Source organism: Typopeltis vanoorti, chromosome 7 (assembly GCF_054136105.1).
Source record: "Typopeltis vanoorti isolate ZY-2024b chromosome 7, IOZ_Tvanoo_1.0, whole genome shotgun sequence".
In the NCBI taxonomy this organism is placed as follows: domain Eukaryota; kingdom Metazoa; phylum Arthropoda; class Arachnida; order Uropygi; family Thelyphonidae; genus Typopeltis; species Typopeltis vanoorti.
The window spans coordinates 155,595,574-155,623,327 of record NC_143555.1 but is presented as its reverse complement, the minus strand read 5'-3'; the positions used below and the strand labels follow the sequence as shown (position 1 = coordinate 155,623,327).

General features: G+C 36.1%; 1 protein-coding gene across 1 annotated transcript in view; it reads left to right on the top strand.

The window, feature by feature from the left end:
* Positions 1–27,754, top strand: part of LOC150105230 (glutamate [NMDA] receptor subunit 1-like) — a 550,508-nt gene that overhangs the window by 130,408 nt on the left and 392,346 nt on the right. The window contains exon 6 of the mRNA XM_090395141.1: positions 38–212. Within this exon, the coding sequence (XP_090251267.1) occupies positions 38–212 (175 nt within the window). The remainder of the gene's footprint in view (positions 1–37; positions 213–27,754) is intronic.

The window sequence follows — 27,754 nt, the reverse complement described above, 5'->3', positions numbered from 1 at the left end:
GTCTTGCTAACGTTAAGTGTTTGTAATTGCTTTGCAGGTATAATAGGATTAGCGCTGGTCAACGCCTCTGACGAAATTGGTCACATCTGGGACAGCGTGCGCATAATTGGTTGCGGCTTGAGCGAACTGTACAAGCACGAGCATATATCCATGGCGCCCAAGAATTGCAGTAAACAAAAGCTGCTCTGGGAAACAGGAATTAAGTTTGTCAGGTACGTAGTGTGTTCGATGAATTCCTCGAACTCCACTTGTGTAATTATTTGTGGATATTTAGTGAATTTCAAACGAACTATTTTGCTATCCAAGTCCTTTAAACCAGGATAAAAAAAAAAAAAAAGAATTTAAATAATCGATGAGAAGTTATATATTACGTATGTTTTTACCAGGTTAATTTTAAAAACTTTTATGCCTGACAAAAATTTCGAAGTCCCCCCCCTCCCAAATCAGTTTTATCATTCTATTATTTGATCTCGCGTATAATTATCTGTGAATCCCTTTTTCGGTTAAAAAAATAATGATTTATTTGACAACCGAGGCTTCAGTTGAGCTATGGCTGAAGTCAGAATAGTCCGCAATGCCTCATTTATAGCAGTCCATGAAGGACACGAACTTTTAAGGATATTAAATTTATCTCTTCTGACTGGTCACGTGGTGCGGACCACACTTTTGCGAACAATGAATTGTCTAGTTTGGAATTACTCGTATGAAAATCCTTGTAATTGATCTACTTCTAATCGATTTCCGTGGATTTTACAACGCATACTTGAATCACACAGCACAGCTCGTCTGTTTAATTGATCAGTCGTCTCAGTAGGATTTTTAGTAACCACAGTTTCTTAGTTAGCAGCTTTGTGTGCTGCTGTTAGATCGCTAACTGTGCACGTAATATTTTAATATTTGCACAATTGGCAGTTCAAAAGTAAACACGTGCACGTAAAAAATCAAGTTAAATATCACAGGAGTTTAGGTTAAGCGTTGTTAATAAAAAGAATTAAAAAAGAAGCAGAAAATGCAAATCCATTATCCTACTTATGTTTCTTGCATCATTTTTAAAAATGATAGATATTTTTATTTGTGTAGTAAGATTAGATCATTTTATTTATATTATTTTATTGTCATTGAATATACATTGCTTGCGGTTTATACTGCGAATTGAATAACATGTATTTGTTTATCGATTATAATATAATAACATTCTATATTAGTAGTATGGGTGGCGGTTTAAACCAGATCAAAATAAGATTAGGAATCGTGACGTGATTGGTTGTTTATTTGATGACGTCATGAGATTGGAATGTTAGGAATTTCCCTGGGGGAATATGTGTGAGTGACGTGAGTTCTTTTATTTTGGTTTGCGTATGGAATTATGGGTGATGGTAGAGATAAGGATTCGTGTTGTGATTGGTGGTGCACTTCTGACCAGATGAAGATCAAGATAACTTAAGGAATCGTGACGTGGGTGGGTGTTGTTATGAGATGTAGATAAGTGACGGCATTTGTTAGTTGTAAATAAGTGACGTTATTGTTTTGAATGGAAAAGGGAGATATATTAGTGGATAAGGAATCGTGGCGTGATTGGTGGGACACTTCTAACAAGATCAAGATAAGATAAGGAATCGTGACATGGATGTTTGTTGTTATAGAGTTTGGAATGTTTGGAATTTCGCTGGGGCCCTCGTCTGTCAGGGACATCACGTGGGGTTCGCTTATTGCTTTGTGATATTTAGAGATAAGAATCATGACATTATGTGTTTGGAAATTCACTGTTTCGAGGTTTTCTGAATAATTTAATTATATGCTATGTCACTCAAACATAGTTTTTTTTTTCTTCTATAGATGGCTGTACTAATTTTCCAATACATTTTGGGGTATTTCTTTCTTGTTAAAGGGTGGGAATTCTTAGAGTAATTTTTTTTAAATAACGAAACCTGTGGTACGTTCATAATTAGAAGAAACACACGTATAAACCACAGTGAAAATTATTTAATTGTAAATATTTCATCCTAAGTATCTTAGGACACCATCAGTACAGTATTTAAACAAAAATTAGGAATAACATACAGTTAGGGCGCATGATTACAATAGAATCTCATGAAAACGTGCTAAAGTAGTAAAAAAAAAAAAAAAAAAAAAAAAAAAAAAAAACACGTTAATTATTTAACACAGTTTTGTATGATAATTTCCCATACTTTAGGAATAGTAAGAACGTCGTTGCGGTTTAGGTTTGGTCTGTGTAGTAGGGCTTCAGAACTTTCTTTGTATAAATGTTCATGTTTAAATAAAGATCTATGTAAAAGTTTAGCCTTTTCCCAATGGATCCTATGGTTTGGATTTTCAATTCCGTGTTGAGAGAGGCCAGATTTCTGCGGTTTAAGAAGACGAATGTGGTCTTGATGTTTCGAGATGCGTTTCTGAACAGACCTACCTGTCTGTCCAAAGTAAGATAATTTGCATGAGCATGGAATCTCATAAACACTGGGTAACATCAAGGGTGAGAATTTGTCCTTAGGAGAAGGTAATAAGTTGTAAATTTGGTTGATAGGTTTGTAAGTAGTGGCAAAATTGTATTTCTTCATAATTTTAGAAAGACGTTCTGAGATGCCTTTAATGTAAGGTATGGGAATCCTATGCACTTCTTCCTGTCTGGTTTGATGGATGCAGAAGTGACTGATGATTTTTTGAGTTGTTTTAGGATTATATCCATTTAGGATGGCTGTATTTTTGATAACTTCTAATTCCTGGTTTAAAGATTCTTCAGAGGAGCAGAATTTGTGCGCTCTGGAAACTAGTGATTTAATAATGCCAGATTTCTGAGATGGATGATGAGCAGAAGAATTGTGAATGTAGCGACCTGAGAATGTAGGCTTGCGAAAGACGGAATTGGCGATGGAACCGTCTTCTTTTCTTTTGATGTGTAAATCCAAAAAAGATTGTGTAGTTTTGTGTAAACACATAATGTCATGATTCTTATCTCTAAATATCACAAGGCAATAAGCGAACCCCACGTGATGTCCCTGACAGACGAGGGCCCCAGCGAAATTCCAAACATTCCAAACTCTATAACAACAATAATTTCCCATACTTTAGGAATAGTAAGAACGTCGTTGCGGTTTAGGTTTGGTCTGTGTAGTAGGGCTTCAGAACTTTCTTTGTATAAACGTTCATGTTTAAATAAAGATCTATGTAAAAGTTTAGCGTTTTCCCAATGGATCCTATGGTTTGGATGTTCAATTCCGTGTTGAGAGAGGCCAGATTTCTGCGGTTTAAGAAGACGAATGTGGTCTGGATGTTCCGAGATGCGTTATGAGAACATTAGTTTTGTGTTGCTTACCTAAGCTACACAAAACTAATGTTCCACTTAGACCTGTCGTAGACTGTTTCGGCTGTCCAACGTACAAGTTATCAAGATTCTTATCTAACCTTCTCCGCCCTCACATAGGCCACTCAGTCTCTTCAATCAAAAATTCTACTGAGTTTCACACAAAAATGAAAGACATTCAACTATCAAAAACTGACTTGTTAATCAGTTTCGACATTGTCTCCCTCTTCACTAACATTCCCCATAAAGAAACAATAGAATTACTAACTCAAAAATTTCCGTCTGATATAGTTGAATTGTTCAAGTTTGTAATTGCATCAGGTTACTTCACCTGGAAAGGTCAAATTTACAAGCAAGAGGAAGGAACAGCAATGGGATCTCCTTTATCACCAAACCTAGCAACTTTGTTTCTAGAACACCTTGAGGAAAACATATTCACTTTTGAACCCAAACCAAAAATTTGGCTAAGATATGTCGATGACGTATTTGCAGTATGGAATCATCCCGAACCTGAATTACAACTGTTTCTAGATAAAATTAACCTTCTTCATCATTGCATCAACTTTACGTTAGAAAAAGAATCTCCACAGGGTATCTCTTTTTTGGATTTACACATCAAAAGAAAAGAAGACGGTTCCATCGCCACTTCCGTCTTTCGCAAGCCTACATTCTCAGGTCGCTACATTCACAATTCTTCTGCTCATCATCCATCTCAGAACTCTGGCATTATTAAATCACTAGTTTCCAGAGCACACAAATTCTGCTCCTCTGAAGAATCTTTAAACCAGGAATTAGAAGTTATCAAAAATACAGCCATCCTAAATGGATATAATCCCAAAACAACACAAAAAAAATCATCAGTCACTTCTGCATACATCAAACCAGACAGGAAGAAGTGCATAGGATTCCCATACCTTAAAGGCATCTCAGAACGTCTTTCTAAAATTATGAAGAAATACAATTTTGCCACTACTTAAAACCTATCAACCAAATTTACAACTTATTACCTTCTCCTAAGGACAAATTCTCACCCTTGATGTTACCTGGTGTTTATGAGATTCCATGCTCATGCAAATTATCTTACTTTGGACAGACAGGTAGGTCTGTTCAGAAACGCATCTCGGAACATCGAGACCACATTCGTCTTCTTAAACCGCAGAAATCTGGCCTCTCTCAACACGGAATTGAAAATCCAAACCATAGGATCCATTGGGAAAAGGCTAAACTTTTACATAGATCTTTATTTAAACATGAACGTTTATACAAAGAAAGTTCTGAAGCCCTACTACACAGACCAAACCTAAACCGCAACGACGTTCTTACTATTCCTAAAGTATGGGAAATTGTCATACAAAACTGTGTTAAATAATTAACGAGTTTTTTTTTTGTTTTTGTTTTTACTACTTTAGCACGTTATGCACGTTTTCATGAGATTCTATTGTAATCATGCGCCCTAACTGTATGTTATTCCTAATTTTTGTTTAAATACTGTACTGATGATGTCCTAAGATACTTAGGATGAAATATTTACAATTAAATAATTTTCACTGTGGTTTATACGTGTGTTTCTTCTAATTCTTAGAGTAAGTCGTGATGGAGGCAGTGTTTTGAGATTTTCTGAATAATTTAATTATATGCTGGTGTCCCTCACACACACACACACACACACACACACACACACACACACACACACACACACACACACACACACACACACACACACACACACACACACACACACACACACACACACACACACACACACACACACACACACACACACACACACACACATTAGGCATGAAAAGTCGCCAATGTATTCATGTTCATACTCTAATATGTACCCTATGATTATTCATATGAAAAAAAAACTACTCAGTATTAGAATTACGTTTACCGAAATATACGACCAGTGATTATTGAAATTACAATTATCAGTTGTTATGTTTAAGTTAAAAAAAATTAAACTTACATTTCTTTCCAGAATAGGAACATCTTGGTACTATCTAGGTTTTCTGAATATTCCAAGTTGTTGATTTTTAACATATATCCACAGCACAGAACACAAACACAAGTCTGAAAATGCAGTTGACTTTTCATTATAATTTACTGGGGCTAACATATATTCACAGCACATGTCTTTTGGTGACTAATATATCTGCCAGTGATCAGTAATTTCCCATCTCTCAATGCGAATTTTTTTTCTTTTTTCAAATGATTGGTTATTTTGTATTTTACTTTTAAAATTCAGTAAACTACATATTATAACCAGAATAACTCAGTAAAATAAATAAATTGTATGTGAATTATTTTCCCACACAGTTAATTTTCATTAGACTTGTTTGTAGATAACTGAGTGACTCATATCTAGTCAGTCAGTCATCAGTCAGAGATTGGGAACATTAGGTAGACATTCGTAAAATAAATTATGATTGCGGTTTGTATTCTAGAAATTCTAATGATAATTTAAATTACTTATTATCTTTCCAGAATGACCTCTTCTAAATGCGAATATTCCAAAATAGTTGAATTTTATATCCACACCACAACACGAATAGAAAAACCAGAAAGAACGAAATTTCTGTAAATACTGTAACACTGAGATAGTTGAGTACTTCTTCCTTTAGATTTCAGCTCGTAGATGCTATGTTATCGTCATGAGCAATATCCCCCCCAGCGATCGGTTACTACAAATCGCGGTTTTCTTCAAAGGGGTCTTTCATGAATATGACATGAGTCACATCCATAAATTGCGGTATTGTTCAAAAGGTATCATTTTCCAAAGTTTGGATGTTTCTCAAATACTTACATATGACTAAGTGATTAGCATTCACATGATTGTGGTGACACATATCCTAAAATTATTCATTCTTCATGCCCGTGGGAAATTATTGCTGTAGTAAATTAATGCTTACATTTATTTTTTTAAAACCAATATTGACTATTAATTTTACCTGCGATTCCTTGTGCTCTTAACCTATTTCTGTAACTGAAATTTATTTATTTTATTTTTTTTTTCTTTAGCATTAGTAATTTTAAGTAACGGATATGCGACAAACAAGGTTTTGAACTCGCCGTTGCATTTTCTTCTAGAAATTTCTTTTGCCAGCACAACAAATAAATAGTTATTTCTTATTGTTTCAAATGATTATTAGCTCTGTAATATATACTTTGTTAATTCCTATGTTACCTTTTATTTGACTGTAATATTATTATTATTAACAAATGACTCTGTAAAATAAAATAGCCAAATTCTTAACGTATTGTAACTTTTCAGGTGAAATCTTCTCCACTAAAATTCTGGCTATTAATTTAATACCCGATTATTCCTTTTGGTTTCCAAGAGTTGACAGTTTCATGAAATATTTGAGGGCTTGCATGAACAAATAAGACTTTTAATTAACTGAGTCATAAAAAGTCTCTGGTTACTTTGTGGCATGAAATTTCACAAGGAAAAAAAATGTTATGGTCTTACTTAAATTTTTATAACACATCAACGACATTCAATTTGATCATTTAAATTTACACATTTTATTTGAATGAAATATTATTTACAAATTGTATTTACTGAATCTAACATACAGAATAAATAAATTGAAAAATACATCAAAGGTTCTTCTCATGCTTGTGGAATTGCCATCATGTGGTTTTTGACAATGCGACTCTCATCTGAAAGTTAATTTTTCATTTGCTGATCATGAATTTATTACTGTAGTAAAATTAAGGGTTGCATATTTATTTTTTTGAAACTAATACATATACTTCTGAGAATTATTTAAAGCACAGAATCTTTCGTTATGTTTCCAAAAGCATTTAAAAGTACACATTATGTTTTCACGTTTTGGGCATCCAATTTCATTTAAATCAAGAACAGGCCTCCCCATTAACCTTGTTAATGTTTCTAATTTTTCTCTTCCTTTGGCGAGTAATATTTGATATTTGCATGTTGATTATATCATCCAATTTCTTAGTTTGTCCAGAGATAGTGAACCAATTTCCCACTTCAGCTGATGGTTATATTTTATTAACCAAGAATTCTGTTTTTTTAACTCTTTCAGGTAATTCTTTCCAACTGCAAGGTGATTTTGTCAATGCATATCTTACAATAATTCCATCAGAAATACAAATTTCTTTAGGAAATAAATTTGAACTCTTATTCAAAAGAAATTGGCAATCAATATTCCCAATGATAACTGAAAATTCGTATTTTTCACCCACTGTCGGTTTTTCATAAACGTTTTCCTTCATTCTTCTTCTTCTTAGATTACTTCATATGGCAACACAAATAAATAGTTATTTATTATTATTATTATTATTATTATTATTATTATTTCACTGATTATTAGCTCTGATCGTATATATTTTATGTTAACTTTCTGTTACAAAATTCTAAACAATTAGAACTTTTCACAAAGAAACTTTCAAAGAATTTTGTGGCTCACCCATTATTTTTGCATTACCAAACACAAAACAGCAGCTGCAGTGGATGAACGATTACTTTAAATCCAAAGTTATTCGACTCTATGGTATTTTCTTATAGTACTGTTTACACTTACCATGCCGTACCCTGACTGTTCCTTCAAAAATGAACCTTTTGTGCAGATGACTCAATGACATGTTTTCACATGCTGCTGGATATACTGTTGGTGTGTTTTTATCTTACTTTGCATGGGGAAAGGTAAAATTTGTATATGTGTTATCTGGAGAGTATGAACATTTTTTCTATACCAAACTTTAAGACTTAAAGTCACGTTTTGGGTTAATTATCTGCTACCTCTCTATAAAACAACCAAATTCTAACAGTTCAGATTTTCGATTATGTGAACGACTTGTTTTCAGATAACTTAAAAAATCTCAATAGGTAGCATTAGACAATTTCTAAAATAATCAATACATGGATATCAGTTTTCAACACTTTTTGTTTCCCGTTCCTGGCATTAATTTCACAGTTGTGATTTTTTAAAAATAATTAAACAGAATTGCATTAAGATATAAAGTTGTGGATTTAAATCAAGTTCTAATCAGAATAACTGAGTAAAAAATTCACTGTGGAAAAACACAACAACAAAAGCACATCTGTGTTCATTTAAGTTTACAAATGCATATTTTATTTTGCTGAAATACTATTTACAAGTATATTCACTGAGAAAAATTCGAAACATGTAATTACCTAAAAATATTTCACAATATTTAGTTTAGACTCTTAACATTTTTTAAAGAGTTCAATGAATAAAATTTTAGTTACTCACTGTTTCTTGGTTACATTACATCAAAATTGCTGGTCATGCAAAAGAGTTTTTAAATCAGATACCATGGTAACCACACTTCCATACATTTGATATTGTGTCAGTCTGGAAATGACACCATGCCTCCTAAATATTCTGTGTATTCTTTTGTCAGCAAATATACACAAACAGTTTTTGTAAAATGTTCGTAAATGTCCCAAAATAAAGAATCTTTATCGAATTGGATAAAATCTTGAAAGTCTAATTTTACCATTGATGAATTTAAATGATTAGCGATAATTTTCCCTATGATACGAATAGGTGGTAATTCAGTTTCCAAAAATAGTAAATAATTATTAATGTCGTACATTTTTGGTGAAAATCTCTCAGCTTCTTCACAATTACTATAAAAAAACTTTACTTCCATCAGCTCCTGTATCATCAAGTATTAGTTCCCCATCTTGGCATTTCAGAATTTAACACTCACCGAGGTCCATTTCATAGTCAACTCTTCTTTGCAAATAGCCAAGGATATCAGACCACTTCCTGCATAACTTTTCCCAAGTGGTCCTGGATAAATACATCAGAATAATATACGTGTCTTCTAAAATAATAATCAGTTTCCATCCTTTTAGAGTTAGGTGAAGAATTTTGTCTCGTGCTATTTTCCTGAAGAAAGAAAATTTCAATGACTTTTGTGGCTCACCCATTATTTTACTTTACTTTCCTGGATACGAATCACCACAACACAATATGATAGCTGAAGTGCACCACCAATCACAACACGAATCCTCATCTCTGCCATCACCCATAATTCCATACGCAAACCAAAATACAAGAACTCACGTCACTCACACATATGCCCCCAGGGAAATTCCTAACATGCCAATCTCGTAACGTCACTTGCAGTGACGTCATCAAATAAACAACCAATCACGTCACGATTCCTTATCTTATCTTGATCTGGTTCAAACTGCCACCCATGCTACTTATATTATAGAATTCTATATTATAATATGTTAATATAATAAAACGAAACCTTAATTTATTTAATGCTTTTCTGTTCGGTGGTTGTCATGGCATCCAAATATGATGCGTCTCCGTCAATGTCAGAGAAACAACGAAGTGCAATTGCGATTTTTGTGGTCCAAGCATGTAGCCTCGAGCGGACATTCTGTATAAAGACAGATGGTTTGAACAAAAAAAAAAAGGTACGACATTACCGATGATTTTCACATTTCATAGGAAACTACTTACGATATCAGCTGCAACAGCCTGTGTCAGATCGCATTCCAGCAAATTTTAGGCATTAAATTTTCACGAAGCAATGGGACGAATGTCTCTGGAAGTTTGCAGGTGATGCTGGCGAACAGTTTGAGCATTCACCTGGCAGTTGGACGTTCTGAAATGTTCGAACTACTGCAATATAACACACACACACACACAAAAAAGTGTTGAGAAAGTTTAATTTACCTGTACACATGCATTATTTTAAATTTCGACTAGAGCAACTGATAATTAAATCTTGTGTTCAGCAGAGATTCCCCCAAGGAATTCGTTGTTGAGAGGCTAAAAATATTGTTCTTATTCTTGACATCTAATATCTCATCCGCCCGCACTACACATGTTATCCGCGTGGCACTCACAGTTTGTTTCCTGTTGCCCCGATCGATAACATTCGTGTATGTGGATCTTCTTCTTCATCTCCTCACAATGGAATTTCCGATCGCAGATTAGTGTCGGACATACGGGAAGGTCATTGGGGGAGGGTTAGTGTCGTGAAGACAGAACGCAATCGTCCACACGGAATTACATAAAAACTCCACACCGTTTTCAGTTCAATAAATCGAATGAACACACACACACACACACACACACACACACACACACACACACACACACACACACACACACACACACACACACACACACACACACACACACACACACACACACACACACACACACACACACACATCAAGAGAGAGAGAAACGAAGTACTTTTTTCGCAACATAGCTGCTCTGAGCTATCGACCAACTTTTCGAGACAAAATCGGCGCCGTCTATACTTTCTCATCAGCTTCATCCTCGTGCTTCCTGCTGTTCTGCTGCTCCTTGCAAGAACTGTTCGGCAGTGCAAAGAAAAATCCATTAACGGAAACGCAATCTGGCGGTCGGAGCATCTGACTCGCAGATTGTAGCAAATATGCGATCCACGACCCCTCACGAAAGAAGGAAGAAGCAAAATTGCATCAAGTGATCTGATATCGATAAGAAGGTTTTTTTTTTTCGTTTCCCTTCAACTTCTTTCAACTAGTCGATCGCGATTGGGCAAAATCACGTTTTCCCATTTCACGGGACTCAGGGGTCACCCTCTGGTGTCCTGAGAGAGCCGGTAACCTCATTCTGTGGAGTTCCTGTGAGTGTGTCGACACTAGTGGGGGAAAAATTTTCTTTCCAAAACGTGGCACATCTAAAAGCCTCTTCCTCGTTGCTTTTTCTTTAATGATTTCAGAAAGTCGCGCCCTCTACCGGTCCATTCCCGAACCACACGAAACTTCTAACGAAGCTCGTGTTAACCAGCAAACCGTGAATTTTTTTCTCCGCAATCCTGTCGCCACTAAATCTGACATTGCAAGCTTTGCTGGAACATTTTATTGACCCTTTTAGCTTTTATGGGTTTCCAAGGAGAATTCCCGACGCCACCAAGACACACATGCAACGCTGTGCATGCGTTTAAACTGCTGTGGACGTCGTCCTTGCTCGGGAACTTTTTCCATTTCTTTTTCGGTGTAATGATCATTAGAAAATCCTCGTGATCGTTTCACTTTGAACTCAAACAAACCACAAAGCTCAGTTTAAGTCGACGAAGGAAAAAGATACTTAAAAAAAATGACGTTTGGGTATCATAGATTCCCCCGCTTAGGGCGCACGTACAGCTAAAAGAAAACATGTATCAGAACAAATCCATGGCCATCTGTTATAAAAATATTCTCATGGTTGGCACACAAAGATGATTCAATTATAAAAAAAAAAAAAAGGGTAAATGAATACCGTCTCACGCGTTTTCGTTCCCGAAAGCAGTAGGCAGCCACACACTGCCTCTCCTCATCACGTCGTTTCAGTGCATTTCCAAAGCGTCCTAAATGAGAGGAAACGATCCTATTCCACGTGACGAGTGCACTTTATGGTCGATCTTAAAAACCAAAGCCCGGACATAAAAAAAAAAAAAACTACTGATACGGGAATCGGACAACAACAAAAAAGGCTGTTTACCTATTACGAGACCGTTTTTTACGAGTTGTCCACTATTTCTAGCCATCTCTCGGGCTGTTTCCCGGCTATTGTCTTTTTTTTTTTTTTTTTGAACTGTCAAGTACGGTTTTCCTTCATCCCGAAAACTGCGGTTTTTAATCTCCACAGTTCAAAAATAAATAAATAAATAAAAATCGAGCGTAGAAATCATGTTCTTTCTGACATAACATATCTGTTAGATATATCTGCCCATGCATCCTAACAGACATATCTGTTAGGATGATGGTCACGAGGCCAGAGCCGTCTGCTGTACGCCTTCCTCTAACCACTCGACTTACTGATAGTCTTTAGCTCAGCAGTCAAAACTGAAGGGAGGAGACGGACCAGCTATTCACCGACCTTCAAAAAATTAATTACGGCTAACGGAGCCCCGCTTATCCTCTTTGGAGAATAACAGGCGTTAAAATAAATAAACGGATTTAAAATAAATAAATAGTAAAACGGATACTAATAATAACATTTCTAAACAAAAAGAAGGAACTCTTTGTTGTTAGGCCTCAACCAAAAAAGAATCTATGAACTGAGTTGAAATAATTCTCCAAAGAAAATAGTTTCACAACAAATTTGACATCGTGAGAAACTACTAGAAATTATTATTATCGCTGGCATTTCCATCCAGTCAAAAGACACATCACAGGAATTCCACATTATCCACACGACACATTATACTTCACCTCGAAGGAATTCATTAAAAAAGACCTCACAATAGCTTCTGGGAATCCATTCCACTCGTTCGCTACTTCCCAAGAAAAAAAATCTCCAGAAGCTCTTCCATAGTTCCAGTGGTGACTGCTTGCTGTTAGATGCTGTTAAACTGGATATTAGAGCAACAAATGTTGCTCTAATATCCAGTTTCCTTGGTTATGCATCTTTGACTAACACTTCCTACACACACTAAACTCCAATCTTATTTAAATGCACGCCATCGCTCATATATAATTATATAAAAATAAATGCATTTGCTAATGCCCGTTAATCCTCGTACGGAGCAGCAGAGGCTGTTTGGAAATTGAGGAGAATCCAGTCTCCGCCATTAGTTGCTCGCCCAACACTATCCATATTTTAATTGGCATCCGGGGATGAGAGTACAGCAGAGAAGTTCATGGTTCCTAATCCTAACATGTCGGAAAAAACAGTGTGATTCTACAGTCGTCTTTTTTAATATAATTCTTCATATTTGGTTTATATATATATTTTTTAAATAAAATCGTCTAAAGCCTTTTATTCCCCAAAGGGAGTTGTCGAGTCCATTTATCTATAAGTTTTGGAGAGATGGAGACTGCCAATCGCAAACAGCTGGCCTAAGGGGTCCAATGAATTTTATATGCACCCTGGGAGGAGAATAGGACAGGCAGCTGCCGCCATCTCATGATTTCCAACCCTAAAACTATATTATTAACTCAACACCTTCTTCCATTACAATCGATCCACTAATGGATGGTCTACCACAATTTTCTCCATTCCATCCTATTGTCAGCTTTTCTCGTCCATTCCATCCCAGCAATCCTGACAGATTCATCTTGCTATCTCTTCCTTGATCTTCCTCTTTGTCTACTGCCATCCATATGTCTCCACTCGTTCAATAATTTCGGCCACCTTGCATCATGTCCACATTGCCATCTTGCAATTTGTGCAGCCCATTTCCATTTGAAAGCATAATGTACGAGTAACTGATGATGTCGTATACACCTGTTCTCGATCTTATCAAACGGGAGGATATCTTTAAGTGTCCCATCAAACAGATTCCTTTCCATTCTTCTTTGAGTAACTTTCAGTTGTGAATCATATTTTGAGGATTAAAAATCCGAGTTTCTGGGAGTTTCTTCTTTCGTATGATGATACAACGGCTGTGAGCCCCTTTTACGGGCAGGTACGGCATCCAAAACAGGCCGGTTTGCATGTCCTGGGGGTAAAAAACTCACTACCTCCGTATGTGACAGGCTAACTCACCTTTCGTCGAAAGAGATAAAGGCTCCTCACGTCATGGACGGAAATGGAGACCAGGTCTTTCCTAACAAAGGGCTTTGTCTAGACTCACTGAGCTACGGAGGTTCTTTTCTTTCTTCGCCTATGATCTCTTGTGTTTTAAGCGTCGAGATTTTGCCAAAGATTTCCATGTCGTCCTGTCCAAGGCTTCTTTCCAGTTAATTTCCCTTCTTTTCCAATTATTCTTTAATTTCCTTTCGCCAACCTTTCCTGGGCCTGCCTGTGTTTCTTTCCCCTATTTTCTGGCTTTCGTATACAGTTTTTGCTATTCTTCTTTCTTCCATTCGATTAAGATGTCCGAACCACCTCATTTGGTGGTTCGGACATCAAAGGTGTTCGGAGGTGCAACTTGAAGGCTGTCTCTTATAGTTTGATTTCTTATTTGGTCTAGTCTTGTTTTTTGTGCCACTTTCCTAAGATATTTCATTTCAATTGTTTGTAGTTTATTTGTGTTTTCTGTTGTTAAACACCAAGACTCGCAACTGTATGTTAAATGTTGGTACAAACACTGAACGCTACACTGCATTTTGGTGTTCTGGGTAAACTTCTTTCTTATCTAGGAATGGGCCTTTCATTGCACAGAATAGCTTTGTTCCCCCGGTTATCCTGTTGTTAATTTCTGTGTTTAGTCTACCACGTTCTTGTATATGAACTTGTTCCAGTTGATGGTTCTCTATTTTATTATGTGTTTTGATTGGTTTCTAGATATGATCATTGGTTTAGTTTTATTTATAAGTATGGTCATATTCCTGATCCTATTTGTTTGTTTGTTTCTTCATACCAAATGTTGATGTTGTACTGCAAATCTCCAGCTGTATTTGCTAGAATCACTAGATCATCTGCAAAAGCCATGTGTGTAATCCTGGTTTCTTTCAGTTTTTGTTTTTGTCTGGCATGCCCTTAAAATTTCATCCATTATTATAATGAAAAGAAAAGGGCTGAGGATACAGCCTTGCCTCACTCCTACATTTGTTTCAAATTCTTTTGATCATTATTACAGTTCTTACATAATTTCTATTACTTTCGTAGAGGCTTTGTATGGCTGCTATTAAGTTATCTTGTATCTTGTTTTTCTTTAATGTTTGCCATATTAAGTGTCTGCGAACTCGGTCAAAGGGCTTTTCAAAATCTATAAAACATGAATGTAGTTCTTTTCCATATTCCAATGTTTTCTCTGATATTTGTCTAAGACAGGAGATAAAATCCTGTGTGCTTCTATTTTTTCGAAAGCCATATTGCATTTCTTCCAGTGTGTCCTCTGTTTGGTTCTTAAGCCTCTCTTCTAAAATACGGGCATACGATTTTCCTGGGAACGCTTAAAAGCGAAATCCCTCTATGGTTTTCACATTTACGGTTATCTCCTTTCTTAAATATAGGGATTATTGTTGCTGCTTCTCAGTCTTTGGGAATAATTTTCTTTTTCCATACGACATTGAATAGACGGAGGCTCTTTCCAGGAGTTAAAAACCCTACTTTCTTGCGCCAGTGATTGATAATGAGAAACCGGTAAGAAAGATTCCGAAAGCTCCTATGGTCGGTGATTAGAATCGAAGTCGAAACGGTGTTTCTTCGGACAGTGTAGCGCATTGTTATTGAATTTTCATAGGGATAAAGGCCTTATAAAAATTTATTTTATTTTATTTTTATATAATTTGTGTTGATTTTAGATCGATGAAAATATAAGAACATTTCTATTTACGCTGCTATCTATTTAAATAATTCTATTTATTAATTTGTATTATAACATTTCTATTTAAGAATTACGCTGCTTCGGTTGTAAAGGAAAACATTTTAATTTAAAATATAATAAACAAAGAGGAAAATAATAAGAAAGAGGAAAGCTTTTTTTAGCAACTCCATAAGTTCGGAGGGGAAATATGGAAGTGGTAAAAAGAATGAACACTGAAGATTGCTTGGTGTGTGTGTGTGTGTGTGTGTGTGTGTGTGTGTGTGTGTGTGTGTGTGTGTGTGTGTGTGTGTGTGTGTGTGTGTGTGTGTGTGTGTGTGTGTGTGTGTGTGTGTGTGTGTGTGTGTGTGTGTGTGTGTGTGTGTGTGTGTGTGTGTGTGTGTGTGTGTGTGTGTGTGTGTGTGTGTGTGTGTGTGTGTGTGTGTGTGTGTGTGTGTGTGTGTGTGTGTGTGTGTGTGGCCTTGAAATTGGTCCATTCAACTGTTACTCAGAGAAAATAAAAACCCCTTCGAATCATCAGTTCATGTTAGCGTCTCTAAGGCGGCGTATTCACGTGACGAAAAAGACAGTTTTGTGTTATGGTTGGACGATGAGAAACAGCGTAGTACAGTATCTTTGTAACACATACGCTCGTTAATTCAGAACAAAGCGAAGATAATGAACTGGAAGAAAGTGGAAATGAGTCTTTTATTATAGAAAAAGGACGAGTTTTTTTAAACCCTAATTCACAGTCTAAAATTAGAGGGGCAACTGTGAATATCCTCACATGGAAATTAGTGTTTTCTCTCAAGTTAATTGTGCTAAAATTGATGGAAAGATAATTCCGGGCGGGGTTGTAGTAACCCAGCATAAATTGAAGCGCCGCCCGTAAATTAAATGAGTTAACGCGATAAAATAATTACTCGAATAAACATTTCTTCAATTAAAAAATGATAAACTGAGCTGCGTAAGAGATCTCCGCAGCAAAAGTCTGGTTCTACAATAAATTGCCATTACAGATGTCGCTTCTGTGTTTTATCGAAGTATATTGTGTGTGTGGGCGCTTCACGACTGTTAAGTGAGAACCACCTACCACCTTTAAGTATTACCGAGAAGAAATATAAGAATTCATAAATAATAGTTGGCACGTTATTACTGAGATCTTTGCTTCATGATTGCATCATCATCATCAAATTCCTGCCATGTACCCTCAAGGGGTGTACAGGATATGACAGTACTACATGAAAAAAATTATATCACTATTAATTTCCTATCTACAATTTTCCTCCAAATCAGTCTGTTACTTGTCAACACTCCAACATTATCAGATCTTATATTTCTATCGTCTAAGGCACTTTGTACCGTATCAATCCACCTATATCTTGGTCTTCCTCTGGGTCGTTTTCCTGCCAACCTGGCAGAGAACACTTGTTTTGCTAATCTTTCCTCTCCCATTCTATTTAAGTGACCATACCATCTGAGATTAGCTCTGCTAACGCATTCCTGGATGCTGACAATGTCAAGTTCTTTCCTAATATCCTCATTTTTAATATGATATTGCAATTGATGCCATGTGTTCACGCCTATAATCTTTCTCAGGACTCTCATATCTGCGGTCTCTAGTCTTTGGTCAAGTGTTTTACTTCTGACGCAGCTCTCAGATCCATAAGTTAAAACTGGTTTGAACACTGTCTTGTATACAGTGTTCAATACTTGTATAATTTAGTGTTCCGACTAATTTCTCTCTTATTCCATATGAATTTATTCAGTTGACTTCCCACCATACCAGCTTTGCTGATTCTGTTGTCTATTTCTATATTTAATTTACCATCTTCAGTAAAAATCGTGCCTAAATAGCTGAAATGTTTTACTTGTTCCACAGGTTCTCCATTCACAACACAGTTGACATTTTCGATGATTCTGCCTATTTTCATTGTCTTTGTCTTTTTATTGCTGACCTTCTTACCATATCTATTACAACAGCTATTCAATTTAGTCAGAGAATCTTGCAGATTTGTAGCGGATTTATTTAGAAGTATAACATCATCCGCATAAAGCAAAGAGCTGACATTAATATCTCCAATTTTGATATCATGTTTATTACCACTTTCCTTCATAATGTGATCCATATAGATAATGAATAACAGAGGGGATAATGTACATCCTTGTCTCACACCAGATTTAACATTAAACCATCTTCCTTCAATTCTAACTGCTGACTTACAACACAAATAAAGACTAAGTATTGCTTGATATAATGCCCCATTGACACCATATAACTGCAGCGTATTGAATAGCTTCTCTCTTGGCACCTTGCCATATGCCTTTTCCAGATCGACAAAACTTAAATACAGATCTTTGTTATATTCCCATGCTTTCTCGACTATTTGTCGTAAAGTGAAGATCTGATCCTGACAGCCTCTATTTGGCCTGAATCCAGCTTGTTCTTCACCAAGCTTTTCTTCCACAATTCTTCTCAACCGTTTCTCAAGTATACTTGCATAGATCTTGCCAGGAACACTCAGTAGGGAAATACCTCTGTAATTCTCACATGCAGTTTTATTTCCCTTTTTTTATATATGGGTGCTATGAGAGCTGTACTCCAATCATCGGGAATTCGTCCCTCTGTCCAGGCTTTCTGAACTATGCAGTGCAGCCACTGTAAGACTCTTATACCACCATACTTCAGCATTTCTGGTCGAATATCATCTACTCCTGCTGCCTTTCCACATTTTAAGCTTTTGATGGCTTTTTCTACTTCAAGTATGGATATGTATTCCTGACTACATGCCTGATCAGTGTTTTTTACCACTGTGCTGTCATCACTGCTTGTTTCATTTAGCAGTTTTTCAAAGTAACTACTCCATACTTCAAGGATATCTTTTTCTCCCATTTTCATGTCTCCTTTATCATCTGTACTTCCTTTTATAGCACTCTTTCCTCCATTCTTAAGCTTCTTCAACAACCTCCAGAATATTTTGCCACCCTCTTGATATTTATTTTCTATATTCTTGCCAAAGTCCTCCCATGACTTTTGTTTAGCTAGTTTTACACAATGTTTAGCATTTTTGCATTTGTCTCTATATTCTCTAAGAGAACAGGCTGACTTATTTGACAGGAACTTTTGGTATGCTTTCTTCTTTTCCTTCACTGCCTGTTTAACTTCATGTGTCCACCATGGAGTTCTAATTTTTCTATCTTTGCAGACAACTTCACCACATGCCTCTCTAGCTGAATCAATCAGAGCTTTCTTCTAGGCTTGCAACTGAATCTCCAAGGTTTGATTCCTGTTCTCAAATTCTTTCATTTTTTCTTCAATAATCTTTGTGTATTTTAGTCTACAGCTCACATCTGAGAGCTGCTCAACTTTTATTCGCTTTAAAACTTTCTTACATGTTATTCTTTTCAATATGAAATTCAATTTTATCCTGCTCAAGACTAAATAGTGATCACTTCCAATTTCAAATCCTCTGTACACTCTGGTGTCCTGCACCAGGGAAAAAACATCACTATCAACAATAACATAGTCAATGAGACTTTTCTTATTCCTAGCCTCTTCTCTCCATGTGAATTTGTGCACATTTTTATGTTGGAACATGGTGTTAGTAATAACCAGTCCATTTCCTGAGCAGAAATCCAACAGATATTTGCCATTATTATTAGCTTTGCTCTTTTCTCCAAATTTTCCCAAAATATTTTTATATGTCTCACAATCATTTCCTACTCTGGTATTTAGATCCCCAACAAGGACCAACTTTTCCTTTTTCATTGTGTCAGTTGCTTTCTCTAAGCTTCAAAAAATTCCTCCACTTCTACCTTAGTAGAACCTTCTGTGGGACCATAGGCACAAATAAGTCTCATTGTCCAGTTCCCCATTCTCATATTTGCCCACATTACTCTACTTGAGACTGCCTGCCATTCAAGAAGATTAGACTCGTATTTTGTGTTGAATACTATGGCTACTCCTTCTTTTCCTTGATTGTCATTGCCTGAATATAACATTTTGTATTTATTGCTCAGAAAGATCTCACCTTCATGATTGCTACTATTATTATTGTTGTTGCCATTTTAATTCAAGAAACTCTCCATCTTTTCATAATTCACAGTCTAACCGCCCTTTTTGGATACTTTCGCCTTGGACTCAAGATCTTAAATCTGATACCAAAATGAGGTATTACTAACACTAAGTTACTAAAAGTATGGCGGTCTCTCTCTCTCTTTCTCTCTCTCAAGTACTTTAGATGCAACTGGTTTGAACTTCAGTAAGCATAACATGAGTGAATTAATGGCGAAAACTGTTATAATTAAACGTGTACTACTAATAAGGTTTATACTTCCGACATGACTGCTTTATTATTATTATATTATTACTAGGGGGTACGCCTCCCTAGCGCATACGGCGCCCCCCGTATTCCGGACAGGTAGGCCGGTTCTCCTTGAATTCTGATGACTCGACACTCAAGGTAGCCCCTGAGTTTGAAAACGTTTCAAATAACTTGACAAAAAAGTGACATTTCGTAAAAACGTTTCATAAAAAGCTTATCATTTTATATCTATGGGTTAGATTATTATAGAAAAACACAAGAAACCGACTAACAACTAAAATTGGGAGCTCAAAAAGACTACTGCTTTCAGAATTTCGCGGCATGTAGTGTCAATATGAAGCAAACATGGTCTATGCTTAATGAACTAACCCCAAAAAGAACAACCTCCCCGCAAGATTTTATCACCAAAACTTGGATCAATAGAACCATAAGGAACTCGTAGAATCATTTAACTATGCTTTCACAAACATCACACACACACAAAAAAAAAAGTTTTGTGTTGGGTCTAAAAAAAAATCCATTAGACCCAACACAAAACTATTAACCCAAAGTCAACAACAGATCATGTATGTTCCTCCCGTATCGAAACTGGAATTTAAAGATGCTCTGTCGTGACTAAAACAAAAGACGAGTGCAGGAAGTAATAAAATCAGACGCACAGACCTCAAAACATTTTGCACAACTGAATCCTGTACTTGTGAACATTATAGTCGGCACTGTTCACAAACAACTGAAAGTCCTTTTCACCTATTTACAAACAGAGAAAAAGAAATCACATTCAGAATTACGCATCTATAGCTAACTTGCCTGTCCTCTCTACACTTGTTGAAAAGAAATACACACCAAAGTACAAAACTGCTTACAGAAATCTAGCATCATCTTGCAAAAGCGGTACGGTTTCCAGAAAATGAAGAGCACAGCCATGTTATTAGAGGATATTACAAACGAACTAAATAAAGTTCTGGATAAAGCACGTTTGCTATCCTCAAACTCCTTGATCTTGCCAAAGCATTTGACACACTTGACCATGAAATACTGCTGACTAAACTCTACTCGGAATAACAGACACTGCATACGTGATTTAGGAATTATCTCACAGATAGAATGCAAATAATAAAAATATACACATATCACAGCCGGGGAATACAGATACAGCACGGAGTCCCTCAAGGAGCAATATTATCACACACACTGTTCGGCATATACATAAATGACATTCACATCTTGGTCATACAAAATCAAATATATCAATACGCAGATAACAAAATGACCACCTACTTCTGCCACAATTCAATGATGGTACAGAACACGCTAAAACGCAAATACTAATCATAAAGCACCCAAGAATAATTCTACATCACTGACGATATACAGTCACAACATAACATCGAATTAACCTTGGAAGCTGTTCCGAAATTAGACCCGTCACACGTGTTAAATACCTCAACCACCTTAAATGGATTAAACATACAACCTTCATAACAAACTACGCATTATTGCTGCAAAACTCTTCCAAGCAAAAAGACATGATGCCGACCAAAAAAAAAAAAAAACCTCATTCACGAATTTGTGAAACATTACTAAGCAACGCTATAACCACGTACCCAAGTACAGCAAGCAATCACTTATCAAATTTAGAAAAACTTCACCGAAGAATCGTTTCAACGGTGCTTTGGAGACCCAACACACACCAGGAAATAACCGAACCCTTAATGGCAAAACAAAATCCTGAGTACAAAGAATCTAAGACACTGCGTACTGTTACTAAGACACTATTTTAGCAACGCTTACCGAATAATAGAGAACGTGTCGCATAACGAGACCAAACTCAACCTTCTACACTACGGCGTTATAGCAGTTTGTACGGAGCCGCTGCGAGGGAGCATCTTATATCCACATTACTCAACAACTTGCCATATAAGATAAAACATCTGAAGTTACAGAACATTAAAACGCAAACGGTGGAAACTGTGTCAACCCACTTAGTGCGTTGACATCACATCAAACATAGTAACCACAGCAAACAAACGCTAAAAAAAAGTAAGGTTAGGTTAATCACAGTCTTCCGAAAAGTCAGTGGGATTACTCCTTTTGATAAATATATCATTTTCTTTCCTTTACTTTATGCCAGGCATGGGCAACCTTTCCTAGTTCGGGGACAAATTATCATTCTGTCTCCGAGTCAAGGGCCGGACCAAATTATTAAATAAAATAAATTCATATTAAATGAATTAAAACAAGGTGCTACTTCATATTTCATTTATTTATAATATAATGCTTTGGTATAAAGCTCTACGTGAATTTTATAATATGATGAACGACATAACAATTTAATGTGAAGATTGGCCTTCTACTGCAACTACGAGACTATCAATATTGACGTTAACATTACTTAAGGATAATCGCATAGAATTCTCGAGGATTTCGTCCGTTATTCTTGTCCGAATTTTTGACTTATTGTATTTCATCCTCGAAAAAAACTGTTCACGCATATGTGTGCTGCCGAAAAGACAAATGATTTTTCTTGAAAAGGCGCTTAAATTTGTATATTTTTCTTCCACCGAATAAAATTTATAAAAATCCGTCAAAGCAATGTTGTTAAATTGTGATTTTAGCAGTAAATCCGCCTGAAGCTCAATAAGTTCCATCTGTAAGTTTTCTGGCACCTTATTTACATCAGCATCCATCGGACGAGCAAATATAGCGAATGTGGAGTCTTTGTTTTTGAAGTCGGCAAACCTTCTATCAAATTGCTCTATTAGTGCTTTCAGTTCATCTCCATAACAATTATGAGGGATATTTTTATGAATTGCTAGAGTAGGACAACGATAACAATTTTTAGCTCTGATCTGACTTTCCAACAGTCTTAGTTTATTACAAAAAGCTTTGACATGTCCATGCAGTTCATGAACCAATCGTTCTTGTTTTTGCAATTTAAGATTCAGTTGGTTTAGGTATCCGGTGACATCTACAAGGAATGCTAAATCACACACACGCTCACCATCTTTTATTTGGTTAATTGTGTTTCCTTTTATGTCCATAAAATCTGCAACGTCTTGTCTCAAATCATAAAATCGTTTTAACATTTTACCTTTTTACTCAACCACCTCACTTCACAATAATAAGACACATCTTCATAATCCGAGAATAGGTCTGAAAAATACTCCTTAAATTAATAAAGTTAATACTGGCTACTACAACTTCCACAACATTTGTGAATTTAATCGATTTTGCACATAGATTTTGTTGGCGGATAATGCAGTGAAAATTTGTTAAATTTTCCGGTTGGATCTGTAGTTCTATTGCTCTTTCATGAACTATTCCAATAAATCCCTTCTGTGCACCAACCATTGCAGGGGCTCCATCAGTGCATATGCCAGATAGTGAACTCCATTTAAGCCCAAATCTCTCGAATTTTGTGTTGACTGTTTCGAATATATCTTCACCCGTAGTTGTTCCTTTTAACGGCCGAAGCGCCAATAATTCTTCTGTGATGTTGAAATTCGCATCAACTCCTCGAATAAATATTGTATCGGAGGCATCGGTGCTGTCATCCAAAGCAATTGAAAAGGCTTCTAATCTAGCAATCTTCTCTTTTAAACTTTTTTTGATATCATCAGCCATAATTTCTATCCGTCGGCCAACAGTACGTCTCGACGAACGAATATTCTCGAAGTCTTTTTTCTTTTCAGGACATATTATACTTGCAACACCCAGCAGACATTCCTTGATAAATTGTCCTTCACCAAATGACTTAGAGTGCTTAGCGATTTTTTCGCTTACCACAAAGCTGGCTTTGACAATGCTGTGGTGCTGCGTTCTTTGCTTGTTGAACATTTGCTGCTGGGTATCCAAGTTCTTCTTCAACTTCTGCATTTCATCTTTTCGTAGTTGTCCATCAATTTCTGGGTGATTCGCATGTCTCGAAGTAAATTGACTCTTTGAGTTGTATTCTTTGTTGACGGATACGGATTCGTTGCACGGCAAACCTTTATTCAGAATAGAATAATAATCCTCCGTCCAGTTGTCTTGAAATTGACGATTCTCTGCATCTCCTTTTCTTTTTTTTTTTTTTTTGCAATAACCCCTGACATTGTCCCAAATTTATAAGCGATATTCAGAACTGTCAAACCAAACTGTCTTCTACACCGCAGGCACTGAACAGAATACATCAACTCTGGCACCGAACAGCACATAATATCAATGCTGGCACTGAACAAAGCACAACACCAACGCAAGTACCGAACTGACACGTTGTAACACGTTCACACACGCCGCTAGTCAAAGTGAGAAAGAGACCTTGGTTTGGAGAAAACATAGCGTGTTTTGCGCAAGTCATATGACGTCAGCTTAGTGTGAGTTAGTAGAACCCACCATGTTTTCTCCCACCATGAATCAGACAAACTTCGCTGAAATAGATTAGGTCCGAATCAAAAGAAGTAGAGGACCGGATCCGGCCGGGGGTTGCCCATATGTGCTTTATGCTATGCTCACGTTACACACACAAGAATACTTAATTATTTAGATAAATTTCTTAGTTCTTTTAAACTTTATTCAAAATAAACAAAAAATTAAGTATTTATTGCATCAAACGTAATTAAATTAATATTAATTAAAATGACTGCATAAAATGTAATAATATTACTATGTAATATATTAATATATAATATAATAATAGAAAAACTATTATTAGCAGTATTATTACTCCTAACTTACGTATTATGTATATTTATCTAAAAATATATTTTACTGTATGTTGTTTGTTCAAAACAAAAACTGTGATATGTGAACTGTATCGATGTATATAGTTTGTATGATAACACTTAGTCAAACTTTAAAAAATATATTTAAAAAAGGAGCAAAATCCAACATATAATGATATCGTCTGATTTGTGTAACTGTGCAAGCGATTACCGTGGTTGTTATTATTCGGTTCTATGAATGGTGCAAATTATAAGGACATTAACTTGAATGCATCGTATGTAAGAATTATATTCAGAGGTAATAACCTGTTACAATTTATTATTATTATTTTTTATGTTGTTGTTAAAAATGATATCAGGAAAAAAAATTATTATTATTATCATAACATCATAACATTAATTACGGGTGTAGACCATATTGGTCTGTTCGGGTCTCATTCTCCACCCAGCGTCCTTTTTCGAGGTCTCTCCTGCCTTCTCTTTCCAGTTGGCTTATATTTTAGTATTTGTTTAGGATGTCGGGTGTTGGCATTCGGTTTACATGTTCAATCCATTTTTGTTTAGAATTGTTTAGTTTATCTTCTATTGATTTTGTTTTTAGTTCTTTTAAAAGGTCTTCGTTCCTTTTTTGATCTTCGCAGTTCTTCTCATAAATCTCATTCGCTTGTTTTTATTCTTTGGTTATCTTGTTTGTTTATTGCCCAAATTTCACTGCCAGTAATAATGTGGGCACTGCTATAGTATTGTATATTTTCAAGCGTGTTTCTTTTTGTACTATATTTGGGTTGAGTGTTCTATTTATCAGGCCTATAATGTTTAAATTATGTATTGCTCTTTGTAATAAAGCTTAAACAATCAAGGTATAGAAATTTCCCGAAATAACAAAATAAATACGCTATCATTTGCAGATGATCAGGTAATAATATCAGATAAGGAAGACAATTTACAGAGAGCAATATTATTATTGTTATTATTATTATTATTATTAAAATTATTATTATTGTTGTTGTTATTATGGTTGTTATTATTATTGTTATATTTGATCTTTAGAATAGGACTATTTTCATTTTACTTCGGCTGAGTCTGGGAATCGTACGATATTGCAGAATCTGTAATGCAGCAGAATCATGTTGGAATAAGGAAACAAAATATACTTACTAACTCCCTTATTTTTATTTCCCCAATCTTCGAAGATATGGAGGAACGAGAGGGATTACTTCCATATAATGAATGCCAGAAGAGAGAGGCTGGTTTTGTGAGTCTAGAGATGTCGAGTACACGGATGTTGTCCGTTCACTTTCTTATAGGCTTTGAGGATGCTATTTCGGTTGAATAGAAAAGGCAGTAAAATGCTGTGTGTGTGTGTGTGTGTGTGTGTGTGTGTGTGTGTGTGTGTGTGTGTGTGTGTGTGTGTGTGTGTGTGTGTGTGTAGCATCGCGGGTTCAGAGTTGCACGACGTTAGCAGCTGTTCCGAAGATAAGTACCCAGAGAAGAGGATATCGAGTTTATGGCTAGAGACAGATGCTGGCCCGAGAAAGAAACCTGATCTTGTCTGAGGATGATATCGAATGGAAAGAAAGGCGAGAAAGTTTTTTTAATGATAAACTGGACAGGACTGCGTTTCGATTGCATCGAAACAGAGAAATACTCATGTTTCTAGACCAGATAACTGTATGAAGGTCTTTTGTGGCCGATTTTTATCAAATCTTTCACTTTTTAGACATAAATAGCACACTTTGATAGTGGATGATTTTCTCCACCACTCTGCTTATCAAAGGCTTGAAGCTATTTAATCCACGGCGAACCAGCAGAATACCAAATGTAGGGTGGGATCCTCATTCACGCAAAAATAAGAAAAGAAAAAAAAAAAAAAACAGGAAGAGGTCCGCAGAAGCTGGCAACCGTTGCAATGTAAGGCCAATCAGTGGTGGCATCAGCAGATCCGAATGGCTTTTAGATATGGGGGAGGAAGAAGGAATAGAGGGAAAGATCCAGAGGAAGCTTGGAAGTTTAACTTGAGAATAAAACGAAACGAAGAGAAATAAATGTGAAACAGATTTCTGATTTCTGCATTGCATATTCATGAAAGATAAACAGCGAGACAAATGTAACCACCCCGTGGTGTGAATAGAAAACAGATTGAGGAATTCCTGCCCGCTTCGGTTTAATAAAACATCGTTAATACGTACGTGTATTGTGTGCACATCACATAACCATTCCAACGCATCATTCCAAATACAAGTTCTCGTGAGCTTCGTTTCCTCTGTATGAATGAGAATTACTATTTGGGATCTTTTAACAAAATTGCGTGGAGTAATCCCAATTTTGGTTCGGTCTAAACCGAATCATTTTAGCAGCGATATTACACAAAATGGCTCTTCATATCTCCAGTGAAAAAGTGTTCATTTGTTGTGTCGTGATAAACAATGACTGACATCGCTGCACAAGAATGTAACGAAGGTGCCAAAAACGCACCCTTTTTATGATTACCAATTCCATATTTGTTTATTCTTTATGCAAATATTATTTTTTTGATAGCACCAGTAATGGAACACGTTTGTTCTGTCCCCATTCCATAAAAAGGAACACAGAACGTGTTACAAATCAAATAAATTCCAACGCAGTACTAGCTTATTAAACGCTTAATTAACTTTTTTTAAAAAAACGCGTGTATGGCAATCGAAAATTTCCCAGAATTCGCAAATTTGATAAAGGAATGGCCGGAATGACGCAAGAAAAATTCGAAGCGACTGGATTTCTTGTGGGAATAAATTCTGCCATCATTCCGAGCATTTCACTTCACTCCGAAGAAAATTACTTCTTTATTGTTCTCCGTCAGTTCTGGAAGAAATTTCTTCCTCCTGTGCTAATTCCGCTCAACTCATTACCCGATGCAAATGTCTTTCCCCCGCCTCCAACTAGGACAGTTCGCATTCCTTGCGATGCGTTCTTCACTTTTTTTTGTCATCAGTTGCTGCGATGGCGAAATGGAAGTCAAACTCGATATCCAAACACGTAAACTGGATTTGAGATAACAAATCTGAGCGAGAAATGTTTTAGAGCAGCCTCTTGTCGGGTCTGCACGTGAAGATTTGCCAAGCTTGCAGAACAAGCGGACGAGAAGGGGAGGGTGGAATCCCACGAGGTGCATTTAAAGCGCACGATATTTAATTTTAATTCAAATTTGTAGTTCAAATTTCTTAACTTTCTGTCCC